This window comes from Phaethon aethereus, assembly GCF_964289735.1.
Source record: "Phaethon aethereus genome assembly, chromosome: 12".
In the NCBI taxonomy this organism is placed as follows: Eukaryota; Metazoa; Chordata; class Aves; order Phaethontiformes; family Phaethontidae; genus Phaethon; species Phaethon aethereus.
This window is the reverse complement of record NC_138588.1, coordinates 9,664,360-9,685,216: the sequence shown is the minus strand read 5'-3', so window position 1 is coordinate 9,685,216 and position 20,857 is coordinate 9,664,360. Positions and strand designations below refer to the sequence as shown.

At 40.4% G+C, this 20,857-nt stretch overlaps 1 protein-coding gene across 1 annotated transcript in view; it reads right to left on the bottom strand.

Moving 5' to 3' along the window:
* The window catches only part of ABHD17C (abhydrolase domain containing 17C, depalmitoylase), a gene marked incomplete at its 3' end in the record, with an annotated part of 29,603 nt that extends 9,089 nt beyond the window's left edge, over nt 1-20,514 (bottom strand). Inside the window, exon 1 of the mRNA XM_082005386.1 lies at nt 18,719-20,514. Coding sequence (XP_081861512.1) covers nt 18,719-19,251 — 533 coding nt within the window. The 5' untranslated portion in view covers nt 19,252-20,514. The remainder of the gene's footprint in view (nt 1-18,718) is intronic.
* Between the last annotated feature and the right edge of the window lie 343 nt (nt 20,515-20,857).

The following is a 20,857-nucleotide window of genomic DNA, read 5'->3' as shown; positions in this document are numbered from 1 at the left end:
ACTTCCCTTTTCAAAATGCATTCTCTCCAAACTTTATAATCCAGAGAAATTGTAAGAAATTAGATCGCTTTAAGAAACAGGTTTTTCTATGGCATCATTATACCTTTCCATAAGATATGCATCTACATATTCAGAAACAAGTGGTTATTTAATCTCGTATGAATCTAAAAATCCAATTTTTAGGGGTAGAAAGGAAAAACAAAAATCCTCAATCAAGTAAAAACGCCACAGGCAGATTGCGCATCTTGAGCAAGAGTTTACATTGTAGGACCTTTATGTTAAAAAAGCTCAACAAGAGAAGTTCAGTCAATAAATATTATTGCAAGTAATTTACAGTATCAGAACAAAACACTGAATTTCACATTATGCTTCAGCAAGTACCACTCAAGCATGTCAGCCAAAATACCACAGAAATTACAGCAGATTTTCAGCCTAAATGCCATCACTAAATTGAGAGCAAGGCATTGGATTAAGAATTTTTGGTGTTAACCATAACAACAACTGTCAAATGAGAAAAATCAGAATTATTTCAAGATTCACATGAAACCCTGGCACATAGCAAGAGTCCCTGTGCCAGTTTCTCACTCCATTTTCCTTGAATTCACAAAAACACGGGTCTAAAATTCTTCAGTGTTTTACTGAGCACAGTAGACATTGATTCTTTAAAGTATGCAATGTTTTCTTCCTCCTCTACCTCCTTCCTGTCCAAGTCTGCAAGTACCATGTCATTCCAGTTCAGGTACAGCAGACTCCCTTTGAGTCTACATTTTCATTGTAGTGAGAGCCAAAAATGGTTTGCATAGTATTCTGGTTTATGAAGCCACAAAAAAAGGACAAATTTTTTTGGCATATATCCCAGCACACTGTCACAGGAGCAGACAAATAATTCCACAAATGTGTTCACACTCAAAATAATTTCAATGGCTGACAGAAATTTAATCAACGAATCTGCCACAGTTTTATATCACTATTATTTTACTGCCATACCAGGTACTTATTTGGTTATGCTATGGAAAAACCCCAGTCCTAATCAATATAGGCTAAATAATACTGGAGTTACAGAATGAACCTATGAATCTTGAAAATGCCCTCTTAAAGGCTATTTTGGAACATCATTTTTTGCAAATATCACAATACTACAGCTTTGCTGGACTGTGTGACTGTAGCACTAATCCAGTGATGTACCAGCTCTTCTTTTCATAGAAACAAATGGATCGAGTGGAAGCAATTTCTAGGCACTTCTCAGGATGATCATTTGCACTGCAGCAACTTAATTATACCGAAGCATGAACCACTACAACTGCTTCTTGGCTACTGTCTTGTGTTAATCAGTAATCTGTTATCAAATATTGAGAACTGTGCTCCAAGTTCAATCAAGACCTAACAAGGATATTAAATACCACTGGAGAGCTCAAGCAACCATCACAAAAGCAGGTGATCTATACACTGCAGAGTAGTGAACCCACTTCAAGTTTGCCCTGAACAACCCATGTAGGTAAAGGAAAGCTATTTCATGGCATTTTCTGGTAGAAACTGTAATGAAATTACATTTTAAATTAAGTGAATTATGCGAATTTACACTGATTGGGGGTGTGTGTGTCTTTTTTTAAAAAAATCCAAATAATACTAGTTCCTCTGCAAACTCGCTTCTTTGTCAAATACAACCTTAAATTACCTTGTGTTCATTTGCCTTAAAAATAGGCTCCTGAAGATGTCACATTTCAAAGTGGGAAACACCTCCCTTAACTAAAGTAAATCTGCTCAAGACTCAGAGCAAAACAAAACATTCTTAAACAGTAAATCCAGTTCCCTCCTTTTTTCCCCAGCTTCACCATTACAAGGAAGTTCCTCCTCCCGCTTCAATACCCATTTTACTGGAGGATTTTATGCCACAGCATGGCAGCACTTCCACATGCTTGTCTTGCACCACACTTTTTTAAGCCAACTTGCCACCACTCTACCTCCAGCCCAGTTAAGCAGCCCGGCAGGTAGCAGGTCCAGCCTGTGGTCTCTCTCCTGTCACTCATCAACCAGGCTCTATCCTCACAACCACTTATAGTTAACAATCTGACAACCAGAGATCGTTTGACAATTGCAATCGGACTGCACCTATCCATTCTAATTTTTCAAGCATTTTTCAGAAACAGGAGTCAAAAGAGAAGTAAAATATAAGAACATTTGGAAAAAAACCAGATAGTACACATCATCAGCCAGGAAAGAAGACTTCTGCAAACCTGTGTTCTGGAAGAAATCTCCCCCAAGATAGCTGAACAGTAGCAAAATATTGTGATACAAAAGACAGAATGGGCAGAAATATGCAATCTGTGCTTGCAGATCAATTTTTTATACTTTTAAGGAGCTACATAGTAAAACCTCTTTTGTTCATTTTTGTACTGAGAACTCAACTGTATTTACGACATGACTTTCTACCATCACAGTAATACAGAATACTAAATTTTGGTGTTTGGTTTATGTTAGGTTGCTCACTTGTCTACCACATGAACTACCAGTTGTATGAATAAACAACAAACAGATTTGGAACAGTTGCTTCTGCCTGACTGAAGGTTTTTTTTCCCTATATAGCACGGAATGAGGAAATGGAGTTTTCATTAAATGTGCTTTGAAATGTAAGCAGGAACTTGTGCCATGGGCACGCTGATATAAGAGAACAGAATCACTTTGCTTCTACAATCATTAATTATTTTATATTGATTGAAAGTTAGCAAGAAGGCCACTGACAAGCAAAACCAGACTCTTGTAGGACATCCAATAAAAATGAGCAATGATGCAGCTGAGTCTTCTGCTTGAATTCCTACCTTTATCATTCCAATACTTTATGACAAAAGGTAAATAACCCTCCAATACTCAGTGTGCATTCATGCAATGAAAGGGAGGGAGCACTTTCCTAAATTAAGTCCTAAATAAACACCCCCAAATGTTGGGGGCTTATTTTATCTCCCTAATCACAGGAGCAAATGCAACCTACAACCACTGTAATCTGAAAGACAAGAAGCTAGTAACAGTGGAAACAGGATTTAAACACATGGATATATTTAAATCTAATTCCCACCCACATCCAGCTTTCTTTGCTTTAGCAACCTTAGAAATCAACTAGAGTTCTGAAGCCACAAGGTTATGGTTTTGAAGATACACAAATGTTCTCTACTCTTCATAGTTTCTTGCTTGTCCCAAAGTTCTTAGAGCACTCTTCATTTACACCATTCAGTCCCAAAACACAATGGGTAGATGGCATACTAAAATGAATCTTTCAGTCCAGTTATTTTAAAAATAGAGCACTGCAGTTAAATGCAAAATACTTTGTTAAAGTTAATTAAGATGCTCTGTAGCAAATAATCGTGGAATACAGAAGTCTTAAGCTTTATTTATCAAAGACAGGAAACCTTTCCTGGCCACTAAAAACTATCTTCATTGACCACAGCATCAATAATTCACAAAAACTCAGTCAGCTACGTTCTATTACATACTCTTTATTGTAAACTGTCTACAAAAATCTATATAGCCAATCTCTGAGGTACATTTAAATAACCTAAGACAGCAAAGAAAATTCTGTTACTTTCTCAGAGAAGCTCAGTCTATAGTATCCTCTGGAGTGAGGAATTTATTATCTTCACCCTCAGCTTCTGCCCCACTGTGGTATTTTTATTTCAGTTGCACACATCAAACTCTGTTTTATAATACAGCAGAGCTAAGACAGATGAGCATAATCCTCACAACAACATGACATTAAAACTTTGACAAACCTTTTAGTGTTGCAGAAAGCCTGTACTTTCACTTTGGATATGCTATACTCGAAAGCTGAATACTCCCTAAAATTGTACTCCTATAAGGGTTGTTATAAAGAACAAGAAAGACTTGGTAATATTAATGTACCTAAACAAAATATATGTTTTATATAAAGACTTCAGGTAAACCAAGTAAGTGTCAACTAATACAGAAACTGTGCTTGGAAAAAAAGTCTCCTCTGATTCCCTAGGAAACATTAAAAAAGCTGACTGCAAATATTAACACTGGTTATGCATTCCCCCAAGTTCTGTGCTTTCATAGCTTTTCTTACACTTCAGTTAGTTCCAAACTGGAGAGCCTTGCCTTATTCCCAAGGCTGAAAATTCACGGTGAGCCAATGCATTCTGGCTTACCTCCCAAGCACACCACATAACCCTCCTCACCACCCTTGGCTCAGCACTGGGAGATTTGAGGGTTTACAAACCTGGAGGAAGCAATCTTGCTGCTCTCCAACAGTTCTCAAAGCATTTTTGTTCAGGAGTAACTGTATTATTCTTCTAGTACTCCCATCTGTTTACTGGAACACCTCTGACACCTCAATCTTGAGCACTGCTCTTATCCTGACTCCTCTTCACATCAAAACACTAAATCAACTTTCTGATGCATTTCCCTTAGCTCCACATACCTATAGCACCACACAGTAGTTTAAGGCCATCCTGCCATGGCACTAATTGCCATGAGCTGCACCTATGCAAGACTGAAGCCTCTGACTCATGAGTTGGGATTACTTATCTGAGAAGGAGCGCAGTGGCCTTTAACCAGAGCTGCTGCCCGCTCCACTCATCTCCGATGTTTCAACCCTTTCGCCAGGTAGAGCTCAGCTGCTCAAAGCAGGGAATAATTACTGAATTGCACGAACCAGAACAGCCAAGACAAAAAGAGACGGCACCAGATAAGTTTTCCTTAAATATATCAGGCTGTAGTTTCTGAAAATACAGTTATGACTGTATAAGCATATAATGAAACAGGACTAACACTAAACTGTAATCAAGCTGCAAAGCTCATCTAAAATTTCACACTTCTAGGTTTGCACAGCTGATTAGCTATACACACTATTACTTAATAGAAAAGGTATTCCCAACCTAAAGATCTTAAAAAATTCTGCTGAAGGCAATTGTCTAGATGCTCTAGAAGAATTAAATGGTTTACTAAGCTGCAATTAATCCTTTGGAGAGTAATATTAGGAAGGTTAAATGAAAAAAATCAAAGCAGACCACTCAAAAACTTTGATACGTACCAGGCTTGGCCTTGGAGCTACTCAGGTAACTAGTCCCACCACTGAATTAAAAGGAAACTACTTAACAGAAACCCCCCACACAAAAGAAAGTTTTGTGGTTTGTTTTTTTCCTATTCTTGCTTTCTTTTTGCATTCTCTTACACCTATTTATTGTAATTTTATTTATGTTTCAGTCCCCAAGTAAAAGCTCTTTCATCTACAGGTTTTACAAAGAACTCATGTTTTCATTGCTAGCATTAAATACCTAGTTTTGCTACAATTCACATTTAATGGCTTGTAAGCTGTATCAAAGAAATACGTGGCATTGATACAGCATTTTCTTTATGTCACTTACAGACATTCTTAAATATATCCAGAAAACAACCTGATTTTTAAATTTATTTTTATTTATTTTAAAAAAAGATTCAAGTATTATCCCCATCACGCTAACGGAGGAGAACAAAGAAAAAGTTGAACAGTCTCAACAAACAGCAGATGCTTGTATCCGAAATCCTATTACAGCAGACAAAGTTAAAGCCATTTTCACACTGTTCTTCAAAGACCCCTGGAAAGCTAAATGCAGTCTCTCCCACAGAGCACCAAAGCCAGAGTCCGAGAGGATTACTTGGGAGCTGGAATAGATAAGGCTGTGCAAGTATGCAGGGAGACAAACTGTATGCATCATTTCTTCCCATCCAGAAGCATCAGTATGGCTCTGGCTGTGATTTGAGAGTCTCAAACAGGAAGGGGATGAAAAGGCAGAAAGGCAGGATGGATGACAAGAACAGCAGACAGGTCCCGATACAGAAGTGATTGGTACCAATGAACTGGTCTAATATTCCTAACATGAACCGACTGCAGATGAATGCATCTGTCCCCAGTACATGAATATTTTATCAGCCAGAATTATATGAAGATGACTTAGCTGGCAGTAGGATTTCTCTTTCCCTTATATACTTACATTAATATGCCCAAGCACTGTAGAAGAACAAACAAGTTATTTAATAAGACTGGGCTCCTCTCAAAGATATGCAATATCTCAAACACTGAAGGGCTCTATGCAGAAGCCAAGTGAAGAAGTGTCATGGCCTGTGTTATCCAGGAGACCACACATCCTGCTTGGATAGTCCTTAATTCTCTGGAAATATTTCATGTTTCCTTCAGTTACTCTAACCATTTCCATAGATTTAAAAGAGAAAGGTAGTATTTTCTTTTGATTTAAAAATAAACACAATCAGTGCTTCCTCTGCACTGACATGTCTTGTGAATCATGAACAGGAAGAAATCCTACTTAGGTAAGTGACACTAATTTTTTTCCCCCACCCCCAGATAAGTGGAGAAAACATATAGTAATTTTCTAATTGCTCCAAACACTGAGCTTTATTACAGTGTGAATCCGTATGCACTTAAGCATCTGCTTTCAAAGTGGCGAATTCACAGCCTCACAGCAAAACACTACTCTCCTGATGAGTCTCTCCTGCCTTCTCTCAATTATCCATTTGCAGCTAGATTCATTAAATATTCTAGTAAACACCAGGAGTGATAACTGCCAAATGGAAGACGACAGTCATTTTATGAAAGCAATCTATTACTAGAAAAGAATTTTCCAGCATCTTTTCAGAAACAAGAAAACCTCAGCATTCTTTCTTTCTCCGTGCCATTTGTATACTTGCACTCTGACTTTTAAATCACTCATCAATTCCTTTCTTCTTAAGCATCCTCAAGTTCTTCCATTCCTGTCACTCAAAGATGGGCTAACTTGACTCCACCATGATTAAAGATCTGTTGCTCCACAAAATCTATACATTAGCAAGCCAATATTCAAAGCTGCACTGTTTTACACTTCATTTTCTTCTTGTGCATGTTCCATTAATGAACTTTTAGCATACTGAATGTTCAGGCCCCAGTAACAGTCAATATAAAACCAAGATGATTAAAAAAATAGATAGCAATCACCAGGATTAACAGCACCAGATGTTCTAAAAAAGCAGACCACAGATAACTAGTTCAGAGCTTAAAAATCAAATTTCCTTGCCAAAGCCTTTATCACAAACCCGCGGCTAAATCCCTCCTCTCTTCTCCCAGTAAATACTAGTTAGAATTGTGAACAATAAAATTTAGCACAGAGTCCAAGTTTTTCCTGAACACTTCTGTTCAGTTGAAGTGCTCATGAAACCTGCCCTGTTCTCTCCAGGAACTTAACAACATAGCACAAAAAAAGTAATTTATCACAAAAACAGATGTTTGCATTTAATTATACGCAAAAACATTAAGAGTAAATGTTATCTGTTTTAAAGTAAAAAAATGCTAATCTAAGAAATGGGAACACTATTTTTGTGCATTTAGAAAAGTACTAATTTTCTCATAACTTTCCTAAACTCACATCAGAAAATTCAGTCCTGAAAGCAGACCATAGGTGCTTTTCAGCTTATCCACCTACCTTATTTGACATGATCTGAGCCTCTATGGAGTAAAAGACATTTTGCCCAGATTGTGCAAATCAAGATATTTTAACGATGGTCAAACAGCATGCTTGCATACTTTGTTTTCTGCCAACACACCTAGTTAATGGGGCCCATTGCTTTTGTAGCCTTTTTGGTGAAAGATTTCTAGCTAGTCAACTTCTTCCCCTCAAAAAAGGATGCTAACCAATTAACAGCTGGCTACTCCACAAGTAGCAGAAGTACCTAGCAGTGGATGCAGGACAATTGCTAATGCCATCACTTGAGTGCATTATTTCAGCTGATGCTAAAGGTAGAAACTGACCTGCAGATGCCTCTTCGAAAATTTAAAAAATAAAAACAAAAGGGAAACGAGAAGCAGCTTCCTGATGTTATTCAGCACCCTACTTCCCTCTGTCTGTGATGCAGTCCTTGTAAAGCACGCACTGACTTGATTGCAGTATCACTAGGGAACAACTGGTTATGCAGGAAAAAATCTTAGCAATTCCAGTACATGCCACACCAGCACTTAACTGCCTACCAATAAACCAGCATAGCATAAAGAAGTCTTGTGATGCTGGAGTTTCTATTTTTGAAACAGATAACAGTGCTTGGAAAAGTAGGTGTATTAATGCCTACCTTATGGCCAAATGCCAATTTGGACAGTAACTTTTTGGCTACGTAGGTTTTCTGCAGTTCACCATTTCATGACACATGCGCTTTTAGTTGTAAGCTACTGCTGTTTTCTCCCCCAACACACATTTTTCATATTTAGTTCTGCACACAGTTACATTTTACAAATGAATAGCGTTTCCCTTTCTCCTAGTACCACAAAGCTTTCTAGACAGAGGCAAAATAGAAATATTTAATGAGAATTTTTAAGAAACTATTTAAAGAGAAAGTCTACAGTGAAGAGCAGGAAAGAACATAGTTCACATTAGACTACTGCCCAGAAGCAATGGCAATAGCAGAAGGAAGAAAAACAGAGTAAGAAATGACAAACAATGCTTGCTAAATTGAGTTTCTCCTCTCCCCCTCAAAATCTCAGTAATAAAATTAGCCAAGTTTAAGCTAACATTGCTTCCTTTATTCCAAATTAACACTCACTTCATAATGAAAAAGAAAAATAGGAAATTGCTGTGAATGTCCAATGAGACTAATAAACTTTGGTTCAGTTTCTCCTGCTACTAAAGTGCAACAAGTTTAGAACTACATCCAGGAAAGAAACATCCAAGATCCTTAGGTTTAATGTTCCTCATTAAGAACATTATTAAAGTGGATTTTTGGATGGAAAGGGTAATTTCCTGAAATAACTGGAAGGTCCCAGATCTTATTTGTATCAATAGCATCTGTTCAATGCTCTATGCAAATGGTCTACAGATCTTAGATGAGCTTTGACAGAAGGGCATCCAAGTTGGAAGGGTGGTATATTTGGCACCTGCTTGCTTAGTCTTAGCAGAACAATAAAGGATAGAAAAGAACTCAATAAACCAAGGAGACATGACAACCTTCACCTGTACAAAACTCGGTGAACACTGAATAGTTATGGCAATCTTATCTTTTGCATCAAGAATTCAGATCCAAGTTATATTCAGGTACGTTGTCATCTTCGTTCTTTGTAAAATCAAATACAATTACAATAATTTCTTTTGTAAAAAGACAACTATATTTCTGCCTATATTCCTTCACAGATAGTACTTTCTGCATTATCAGATTGATTTTTAGTACAAATTTCAAAAACAGAATAAAGAACTAATTGTACCGGTTTTACGCACAGGGGGCTTTGGAAATGAAAAAGATCACATTACATGAATAATTAGCAAGAGCTCTGGGGAAAGGGCAGAGGGTTTCTGTATCAGAGAAACAGAAGTTTGAAAGCTAGCAGAGATTCAGCAAAAGTCAAAACCTTTTAGGCATATTAGTCAGGCCTAAAGCTAAACCACAATGTCTTAAACTACTGTACTGACTCCTGAAAGGGTGCTTCTTGCATCAGAGAGAGATGCCTGCAATGTATGCTAAGTCATAGTGTAATTATTAACCAGTCTTGAGGCAAAGGTTACATGTTCATAAACTAGTATGCATAAAAATAGCAAAACTGTAGCTGAAACACTACCCCACCTCTTCCTACAACACTGGTACTTTCACAGTTGGTTAAACTTGATAAGATGCTCATATCCAGACTGAAACGCTAACTTTTTCTGTAGTATTATTAAGACACATTAAAAACCATGCTTTACTAGAAAAATAGACAAGCTTTTTACAGTAGAGAACAACAAAAAATATGATGAAGAAAATCTGTAATACAGCTTAGTAGGTAAGCTGAGGTACATTCCAGTCTTAGGGGAAGGAGGAGACTGACTGGTTCTTGACCAGCTGCCTCAAGGTAAGAATTGTCCAGGGAACACCTCCAAAATAAATATTATACTGAATTAGCTACTTCAATTAAAAAAAAAAAAAACAAACCAACCACAACACACCAAAGCATACACACACTTTTGTGAGAAATGAAGCTATAAAGAACAAATAACATGCTGGAGAAAACTTTTGTAAATTTGCCCTGGAGAACATGCTTCAAGAACAAGACTGTTTTCCTGAAAGATGCCATTCTCCCCAGGCTGTCATACAACCAACAACCTACTTCAATAAATTCATCAGATGTTGGGGAAGACTATACAGAAATGGGCCAAAAATTACTGTACAAAAAAACCAAACAGTCCAATGCTTACAGTGGCAAGTTAACTACTCAAAATTTCCTTTAAAGTATAGATGGTTACGTACACCATTTGGTTGCAAAACGCTTGACAGAAGTCTACCCTCCTATTACTGTTGGCTTCTCTTTTATTTTGCATATTATTAAGGCTTGCAGTTTATTGTATAGTGCAATAGTTAAGACAAAGTGTCTTGTTTAAACTTTTATTGTAAATAGCCATTAAGATTCATGGAATAATTATTAAATCATCTGAACCTTATCTCAGTTTACCTGTACACTGGAAAAAAATACATAGCTGGTTTTGCTTCTTTGCTGATATTGAACACCATTTTTCAAGTTCTATGAGAACATCCAAAGCAAAGCTAAAAGTCAGAGAGGAGGAACGTCCAGAAAGATCTTATAATCTGAGCAAAATCCTTTCTAAACAACCTTATTAAAAAAGAAACATTGTGAGCCATACTATTTAAAGCATGCTTTCCCGAGAAACATGTTGAAGTTGGTCCGAGAATTTTCAGACTTGTTGGATCCCATTATCCATTACTGCAGAGTTGTTCATCTGCTGCACAAAAAAAGAAGGGGCCATGCTGTATCACAAAGTTAATGTTAACTGGTCTAACATACTGGGATCTTAAGAAATTTGGCAGTGTCCTGTAAAAAAAAAAATCTCTGAGCTACTAGCTAACACTGCATGCCTTGAGAAGGGTTATTTGCCAGACACTGATGTATGCAGCTTGTTTCAGCAGCATGCCTTGGCTGATAAACAAGGCTCAAAAGAGTCAAAGCTCTTAAAGTAACATTTCGTTATGTAAGGAGGATTTTTCAATCAGGCACGGTAACACAGATCTTCCTAAAAGCATACCCAAAACTGTCGAAACCAATAATTTCAAATTAACAGTTAAAAAGCGTACCTAGAAAGAATTTCAAGAGACTGTACCAATAAATAGCATTACTGTCAGGAAAGCATAAATGAAGATTTTCTAACAGATTTCCAATTCAGAAAAACCAGAGGCAATGCTTTGAGATTACCTCTAATTTAAATGTTTCCCTCTGGACTTTGAGGCAAGTGCACGAACTTAAAACTTCATCTTTCCCATCAACATCATTCTTCATTTGTGAACCCACATAGACTTCTTTTTGAAAGTTAAGATTTTACAGATTTATTTCATGATTTTAGGGATTTTCCTAAAGACATGCATATGCTCATGAGACATGAAACCAAGGGTGGAAAGGTGGATGGGCACTGAGCTGGATCCTACTGTTTAGCACAATTTTGTGCCTTTGTATTATTTGGTCTCATAGTTGACAAATCCAACCACAATGTTTAACGCCAGTAGGAGAAGCTTCATTCTGTAAAGCTAACATAGTGGTTAAAAAAAAATACAATGAAGATATGGATATAGATAATGCTAGTATAACACTGTCATTATACAACTGGCCTACATTTGCACCTTCCGGAGACTGTTTGCAGGTTGCATAGCTTCATGTGCAAACATGCCACAATAACCCATTTTTCTCAAATTAGCCTTTGGAATACAAAATGCAAGGATATTCCTCAGTCCTTAAGATGACACTATGCACTATTCATCCCATTCTACATCCTTAGCTTTCTATTAAAAGCAACTTTATTCCTCTGTGTTCATACAGTTTCCTGGGTTTACAATCACACACTTCCATTGCTCACAAACCTGACACATTAAAAACCCCACACCAACAAAACACTCAGTTTGAGAACAAGAATGAAATTCAGCTTCATCATCAGGTGCCAGGTTGAGCATGCAAGAGCAGTGCAAGTCATTCATCTGAAAACTGGAAAGCAGGACAGTCAAGATGAAGTAGTAGAGGATGGGTCACTGAAACTGCTTATTCAATTCACAAGTATTAGTCTCTAGCGATCTCAATTGTCCACCGTCCACCAACTTTTATAGATACAGGAGGTTTGTCCACCTCTTGTATTTCAGCCCATACAAACACAAGGTTATAGAGTCAGACAAAAACCAATCCTTACTTATTTCTATTTCAGATCAATATAAACAGTCAATACATACTCAAATTAACATGAAGAGACACTTAAGAGTCACCAGCATTCAAAAATTGTAAAGATGTGCCTTCCCTAGATTCAAGAAAACACCTGGAACCACTCCTCACCTTGCACATGGAGAACTGCCTTCAATTTCTCTCCAGTGCAGTGGCAACTGAAACTATCTCCTAATCCAAGAGATTTCTTTTAGGGGCTAATTGGCAAAAGCAAGCCTGTATGTGCACAAGCATGTTAGGCACAACACATTCGCAGCTTGTTTTATGACTCATTTCAACTGCTTCCAATGCACCCTGGAATTGATTTATATTTGCGAGGGAGGGCAAAAGGGAGTGTTAGTTATTCATTAAATTTATTACTGGTTTTAGGAAAAAAGAAATGGCTATGTTATTTGTTTATTTAATTTATTACTGCTACATAATTTTGAGACTGTCGTCTTTAAAGCCAACAGAGAATGCAACTGAGGAACTAATGTCTCGATATTTTGCTTAAAAGTAGGTTTAGGGCAGGATTTAAAAGTAAAAGTTACTATAATCACATTGCCTTCTCCACCTAGCAAATATCATATTAAAATGAAATACAAAATTCAGACATATGCTACAGAACTTAAGCTCCAAACAGCCATTTGCTTGACACTGCCTTTGTACTAGTCTATCTCTGTGTGAGGAAGCATCGCAGGACCAAAACCACAAAAACCAGAAAGAACCTGTTTTCTTCATTTAATATGGAAAAATAATTTCCATTTGCTCAAGAAGTGTCAGTTTTCCCCACAAAACCAGTTGCAGACAGATAACCCACTTTTGTAGCTTGAAATCGTTCTCCACCTATGACCACAGGTATCTACAGTCCTGGATAGCATTGCTAAATGTTTGGGGTTTTTTTCTTTGTTCTTTTTACTTACATTCACAAGTAATGAGCTAGTGTAAACTTAGCCCAGCACTTAGAAACCCTCCAAAATATCAGAGTAACAAAGGATAAAGGTTGAATTTAGAGGGATTTTTTGTTTTTGAGGTTGCAGTGGACTGGAGATTGACCCTGCCTTCAGAGCAAAACCACTGAGGTTTACACAGTCCAGCTCATACTCCACTGTTAAGAACAAACTGAACAAATCTAAGTGGTACCAGCAACACACCCAGGTCAAACAGCCACCCTGTAACAGCCCTCAGTTGAACCTCAAAAGGTGACACGTCTCTATCCAGAGTGATCAAGGGAAAAAGCTTGCCTTTCTCCTTCTCGTACACTTCATGAAATGTAACTAAAAGCAGACGGAAACCTCTAGTTACTTCAGCATGTAGGATTTAGCAATATGGTCCTCTAGAAACCTTTATGTTCATTGCTCTGGCGATGTTGAGAACCAGGTCCTACAACCTTTGTACGGCAGGGTAAACCAACATCTCCAGTTCAGGCAGCTGAATTTCAGGACCATCTACACCCAGGATAACAAGTATTGTTAGCCAAGTCTCTCTGGCAGCTTATTTTTCCTCACAAATAACACTAGTTGCAAAACATCCTTGACAGTGAAAAAAATCTTTTTTTTTTTTTAAAGAAGCTTTGATCTTGCAATCCTAACAGAAATAGGGAAATATTTAACAAAACTACTTTTACCTCAGTGACTAAACTATGTAATATGACTCCAAAGCTCAGTAAACATTTTGAATCACTTGAGCATCAGAGCACCTGTTTTAAACAGTTGTTGTTATTTATCCCTGGGACACCCATCATCTGAATTAATCTCTGCTCACTGCATGGATGACAACAGGACACTACTCTGAATGTTTCTATTTTTGAGCAAACTTGTACACATTTTTTCTTGAAGTGCTGACCATGGCAGGTAGGACAAGTTAACTTTTTGAGAATAGCCTCTTTAAATGATCCTTTGCAGATACCATATCAACATTATTTGAAAACTGGAAGTGGGTAATACCCTATCAAAGTGAATGACAGAAAAATCTACCAGCTGATGCACCATGAGCAAGGGGAACCCTACTAATTACTCCAGGACTATTGATCACGATTCTGCCAAGCACTGCCTTTGGCCATGTCAGGAATTTAGTTGGTAACTTTTTACCAAAACCTCTAAATATTCAATCTAAAGAATTCAGGTTAGATCATGCACAGGAACACAGTGCTAGTGAAAGAAGATTCTGTTGCAATGAAAATTAAAGTAGAAGTTAACTATTTTGATAAATTAAGGTAAAAAACCCTGAAGCTATTATTCACCTAGAAAGCTGCAACCACTTCTGCAAATCAGAATGGAGATGAACTAAACTGACACAACCTCAGAAGATTAGTTATCACTCTAGTCTAATACAATTTGGTGTGTTTCCTAATTTTAGTCAAATGAAAACTATAACACTTTTCTACCATCTCCTGCAAAGCAAACAGCAATAAGAAGAGACTGATAATCACCACCACAAATAATAAAATTCCCATATAATAAAAGGTGGTGTTTTTTTTAAACATTAAATCTGAGGAAAAAGTTTAAAAAACTATTTAAACATTCTAAACTATCTGCCATCCATTGATCAAAAGCCCTTGTGTTTTACTACACCATTTCACAACTAAATTCCTTTCACCATGCCTTATTGGCCAAGAAGCTTCATGAAATATGGAAGTGAACCAATGCTCTTCTACAGACTGAAAGACAAACTCAAATATACATGCTTTGAGAATGAAGCATTTAAACATTACAATAACATCTATCATTTACCAAAAGCTTAAATAGAAACATAAGATACTAGGTTATATTGTGCGTCATGAAAAAACATCACGCTGTATTTTGTCAAATGCAACAAGAACAGCTCTTCTAAGTTATTTATTAAGAATATTTTCTTCACCTTCTTTCAATATTCAAAAGATGGACTAATAGGTTGTCCTCTTTGATACTCTAGTAGAGAAGCAGAGAGAGTCAGGAAGCAGTGCCTTCTTTCATTTGACAGGGATTTTAAAACATTTCACAAATCTCTGTTTTTAGAGAACATACAAATTTATTTTAATATAAATAGCATGCAATCAACAAAGCAGTCATGGTTTTGTGCTTAAGCACTGTACCCAAACCCTAAGTGTGCATCCTGTTTTTAAGTACTGTACATTGTCTTAATGTAAAAGTGTTCAAAAGTTCAACCTTTCCATGTGGAATTCAGGAAAGGGGGGAGGACAATGACAGTCAAGACATTCTGTGCAGATGTTGTACTAAGTCAATCAGGTATTAGGATAAGGTTAATCACATCTCAATAAAAAGCAGCAACTTAAAACCATACGGACCATGAGAGAAAACTCATGAGTCTGATATAGCTTCTTTTCAATCTGGTTATGGAACAAACAGAACAGAAACAGATCAACCTGCCTAAAATAAAACACTCACAAAAAAATGTCATCTGAAGCAATGAAAAGGAGATTCTTTTTGAGAAATTTGTTAATCAAGTGGAAATAAATACATAAAAAAACAACAAATTAATTACTGAGTAATACTTTATATTGGAACTAGAACAACCAATGCTACAGTCAGATCTCTGAAGGAACTTCCATAAAAACTCATTTCAAGGGAATAAAATCATATGTCAACATCTTTACCTGGGCTGAAAGATAGTTAGCATTCAAACTTAATAATTAGTAAAATTATCATATAAGAGTATACCTTATTCATGAGAAGAGATACTAATTTAATTAAGGAAAATAAGTTACTCTTCAAAGACTAAAATAATGGAGAATAGTTGACACTGATTCTCCAAAGACAGGCTGATAATTGAAACCGAACAAAAAAATTTGATGATTTGATTGTAAAACTCAAACAGTAAATGAAAAATAATTTGTTATGTAAGGTTTGATACCTAAATGTGTATGTGATAGCAAGGTCCTCATTTCAGTACCTTAAAAAAAATACAGTCAAGATTTGCAGCCATGTTTGCAACCACAGTCAGCTCACCATAATTTCTAAAACTGGGCAGCAATCTGTTTTGTCCAAGTGTAGGGTTAATTCCCACCTTAGGGCAACTTTCAAAATACAGTGATAAATTAACATTTGCTAAGTATCATTGGTACTTCACAGGCACAATTTAAAAAAAAAAAAGAATCTCAGACTTCCAATATTTTAATGATTCCTTTCTGCTGCCAGGTGAAATGTCTGGTGGATTCGTAAGAGCAACAGCTTCCCACAGAACTTAGCACAGATGACTAAATGCTTTCACAGCACAGTGAACCTCTCCTATTTTAAGACTTCATTTTTAACTTTGCATTACTGTTCACTACCATATACGACCACGGGACAAATGTTAGGAATTTGCATTAAGAATGAAAGCATACACAAACTCCTGGAAGCTACCAATGCACCTGAAATGGCATAATATGACATTTTACCTCAAGAAGCAGACTTGTATTTTTACAGCAGAATATTTCACTCAATTGTGACCCACATGGACTTATTAAAAAGGGCTAAGAAATTGTCAGTCTCTAAGTTCTCACTATTGCTTAGAGAATTCATCAGCAGAGAGACTACTACTTCAGCTCATACATGTTATGAAGACAGTCCTTTGTTAACAGACAGAATCAATTAACTTTTTTTTCTTAAGCTTACATTTTACAGTAACCTATTTCTTTACTGGACACCTAAAATATTGTAATATTTTCTTTGACTCCCAAAAATCTAACCAATGATAACACAACTACTCTAACAGTACTCGCAAAGTAGCACTAAGATGTGGGAATTACAAACATGGCAAAGTAAGAGTTGGCAAATTTCAACCCTTGAATTTAAAGAGGAAAGCAGAACCTAGACCTTGTATAAACCACAGAAAGGATTCTAATATAAAACTACAAACTTCCTCCAGTTACACTTTAATAGAAGAGCCCAATACTCTCAGAGCAACCTAAGCATGTGTTGGCATCACCTATTGGGTCAGGCTTCTCAAAAGACTTAAGCAAAGGAACCCCTTGTTTCTGGATCTACGTAGATCTTAAACACATACTAACTGCCTGTCAAGACAGAAGCACTTCTAGGCAGACATGAAAGCACTTTTTCAAAGCTCTAGAAGGCTTTCATGAAAAAATATCATCAACCAAACATTGTGAAACAGAGAGAACACACAGCAACTGAAGGACCAACTTAACAAGGCTTGGCTTAGACATAGCACTTTTCCTCCTTTAAACCTTATTTATATAATCCATATGCATAATAGTGGCATTTAATAATTTATTCTGCATATACAGCATATCAAAATTATTTCTTCACATAAACCCATATTATTTATATTCAAGCAAAGTATTTTTGGGGGGGGGGGGGGGGGGGGGGGGGAGTCCTGGAAAATTAACCCAGAATCTGGTTTGCTCACAGACAGAACACACACTACGAATGGGCAACTTCCCCCTACACCTTTCTCCCCCATGTTCTTAATTTGACTCGGGCAGACCAATGTCAAAAGCCGTTTGGACTCCACGACTGACCAATCTCCAGATCCTTGAAAAGCCAATTATCTAAATTAGTAACAACTCCTGTCACTATTTTTGAAGCTGGCACGTATCCCAGAGATAGGTATTAAATACTCATTTCACATATGCTAAGTTCATCTACACAACCCCAGAGCCAAGAACAGAAAACGTTGGTTGTTCTTTTCTCTTGCCCTACTGCCACAATTTAAGCTTTTTAAAGCTCTCTCTTTCAGGATTTGTTCTGCGAGGTCCTACTTTAAGAACCACTTATGCAATAGCAAAAGAAGCTCATGGTTTCTGTGGACAGAAGCAGCAACAGAGGCCCAGAGATGGCAATCAGTTGTAGGAAGGAGCCAGAGGCTGCAGCTCAGCTCAGGATTTCCTAGAAGCCAAGGGCTTCCTGTTCCTACCAGCCATGCCACCTTGCCAGAGTCTCCTCATTGCTGCTCCATCCCTTTGGATGCCAGCTACTTCGGCATCTCCTCCTGGCAGAATCCCCAGTTCTACTTCCACCTGCCAACAATTTTTCCTTCCACCCCGCTACCCTAGCCCATTTGATAACAGTTGTTTTGTTGCCAAAAGAGCAAGACATCTATGTCGCACAAGCTTGCATGAAATGCCAAATGCATCACTGAACACCAGCCATTTCTTGGTAAGCACTACCCCAGGCTACCGTCAAATTCAAAGGTTTGGCTCAACTGGGTTACCTCTAAGCGTACACAGCAGTGGGCAAGTCAAACTAAAGTTTTTTTACATCCTGCGAGCTCAAAACTGCAACCAGTGCAGTATCTCCTGCTCAAGATGGAGATTTGCAATGGTGAAGCAATGGCTAGCACAAAATACAGCTGAATAAACCCCCAAATCTAGAAAAAACCCAAGGATGAAGGTTTGTGCATCCTTTTAACAAATGAAGCCATCCAGCAAATAGCATTGTAGCTGTTGATGGAACATCTGGTGAGGTCATCAAAATAACTCAAGCCAGCCACAAACGCTTCCACTCCTCCTCTCAGCAGGTTAATTGTGCAGACACTGGCCTTGTTAGGCTTAAACAGAGATACAGAAATACCTTGTCCCCAATATCCATTTACCTTGTCCTGAGGGCCTGCCAGGCTGCATCAATGTCTGCGTACAGGTTTTTCTCAGAGGGCTTGCCGGTGCTCACCCCATAGCCAGAGTAGTCATAAGAGAAGACGTTGCAGTTGATGCGGGAGCCAAGGCCAATGTAGAAGCTGCACATCTGGCCCAGGTCCACAGCATTACCATGTGAGAAGAGCAGCGTGTACCGGCCCGTGGGGGCACAACGTACGAACATGCAGCCCAGCCTGTTATCCCGAGCCGTGCGGGAGAAGAACACTTCCACGGCATCCAGTTCCCGCTGTGAATACTGCCAGTCCGCCCGCTCGCTCAAGTGCAGACTGCAGGTGCCTGATCCCGTCGGGGTCCCTGCCCCAGCTGCTGCCCCAGCCTCCTGCTGCTGCTCGGGCTGCAGCACGGTGTAGGTGGGCTCCGGGGGCAGGAAGGCCAGCTTGGCAGCGATGCGGCTGGGGCAAGGCGGGCAACAGAACAGCCAGCAGAGCTCGCCCAGAGAGAAACCGTTCATTCTGGGGCCTTGTTCTGGCATCAGAGACACCAGAGAAAAAAACTAACCTATACTGGAAAGAAGTCAAACCGAACCGTCCCAGAGCCCTCCTCCGACGCAACCTGCACACCTTCCTGCAAGGCTACCGGCTGCCCTCCCAAAATGCGAACACCGACAACCTCGGCGGAACTACAGTTCAGCAAAAGCAGTGCAGCTCTTCAAAGCCTGAAAACGTGCTTATTAAAAAAAAAAACACCACACCAACCCCACAAAATATAAGCGAAGTACAACTAGCCCTTAAAAATCCCACAACTAATGCTACAGTAAATGCAACCCTCTAACATGCCTCCCTAGAGCCCCTCAAAGAAAATAGATCACACGTACATATCCACATTTATAAAATGAATCCCCAGATCCCACGGCTCAGGGCGACGCTCCAGAATTACAAGCGGACGCCCCCCCGCAGGGACCATGCAGCCACACCAGGCGAGGGCCCTTCCTCCCCACGGACCACCCGCGGCCCGCCGGCGCCTGCCCGGCTCCACCCCGCTACCGGCCCCCGCCGGCCCCAGTCCCCAGGGACGCCCGCCCCAGCCCAGCCCCGCGGCCCCCGCAAGGCAGCAAGGGCCCCCCTCAGCGCTACCGCCCCCGGCCCGGCCCAGGCAGCGTCCGAGCGGCGGTGGGAGGAGGAGGAGGAGGGTCCGTCGGGGAGGGGAAGGAGAAGGCAAGGTCGAGGCTCAGCCGCGCGACGCCGCGGACAAGGCCATGCCGGCTGCGGCGCGCAGGCAGGAGCAGGCAGCGGCCATGTCCCGGCGCTCCCCCCTCCTCGCAGCCGCACCGCTTCCGGGTTACGGGCGCGGAGCGGGGCCGCCCGCCGCAGGTGCCGGCGGGGACGAGGCGGGTGCCCGGCACTGCTCACAGCACCGCCCGCCGCGGCTCGCGGCTGCCCCCTAGGCCTTGCGCAGGGGCGCCGAGCAGGTGCGCGGGGAGGGGCGGGGCAGGGAGGGAGGGGAGGAGAGCGCCAGCCCTTAGACCGAGCCGGGACACAGCCGCCCGCGCGAGCAGCGCGCCGCCTGGCCCTTTAAGGGAGCCCCCCGCCGCTGCCGCGGTCACGTGCGGCGGGAGCGCTCGCGCCCCCTCCTCCTCCCCGGCCGCCCACCTCTCGCGCATGCGCGGCGGGGCCGGGGGCAGGGGCTGCGGGCAGGCGGGGCGCCGGGGGCCATTTCGCGCCGGCTGAGGCGGGGGCGGCGGCGGTCTGCGGCCTGTTGGTGTTCACGTTCGGGGCCGCTCTGTCCTTCTCGGGGCGGCCTCTGCCCTCCCGCAGCCTTCGGGATCATCTGGCGCTGTTCCCGAGCCCTCCTGCTCCCGCGTGCTCGGGTCACCCTGGGGAAAGGAAGGGCTGTTTGCTGCTCAGGCCGCGCTCATCCCTCACAGCGTGGCATGGCGGGCCCAGGGTGCCGGTCACGGGGAGCTCTCCGGGGCATGGCAGGCTGCTCTCCGGCTAGGCCGGATGAGGGGTGCCCGATGGCGTTCAGTCTCACTCCTAGAGAATTGCCGATGTAGGTTGCAGAAGGGTGCGTAGAGCTGCTCCTCAGCTGCAGCGTGCCAAGCTCCGCTCTCCTGGTGTCAAGCGTGCTGTGCGTCCCAG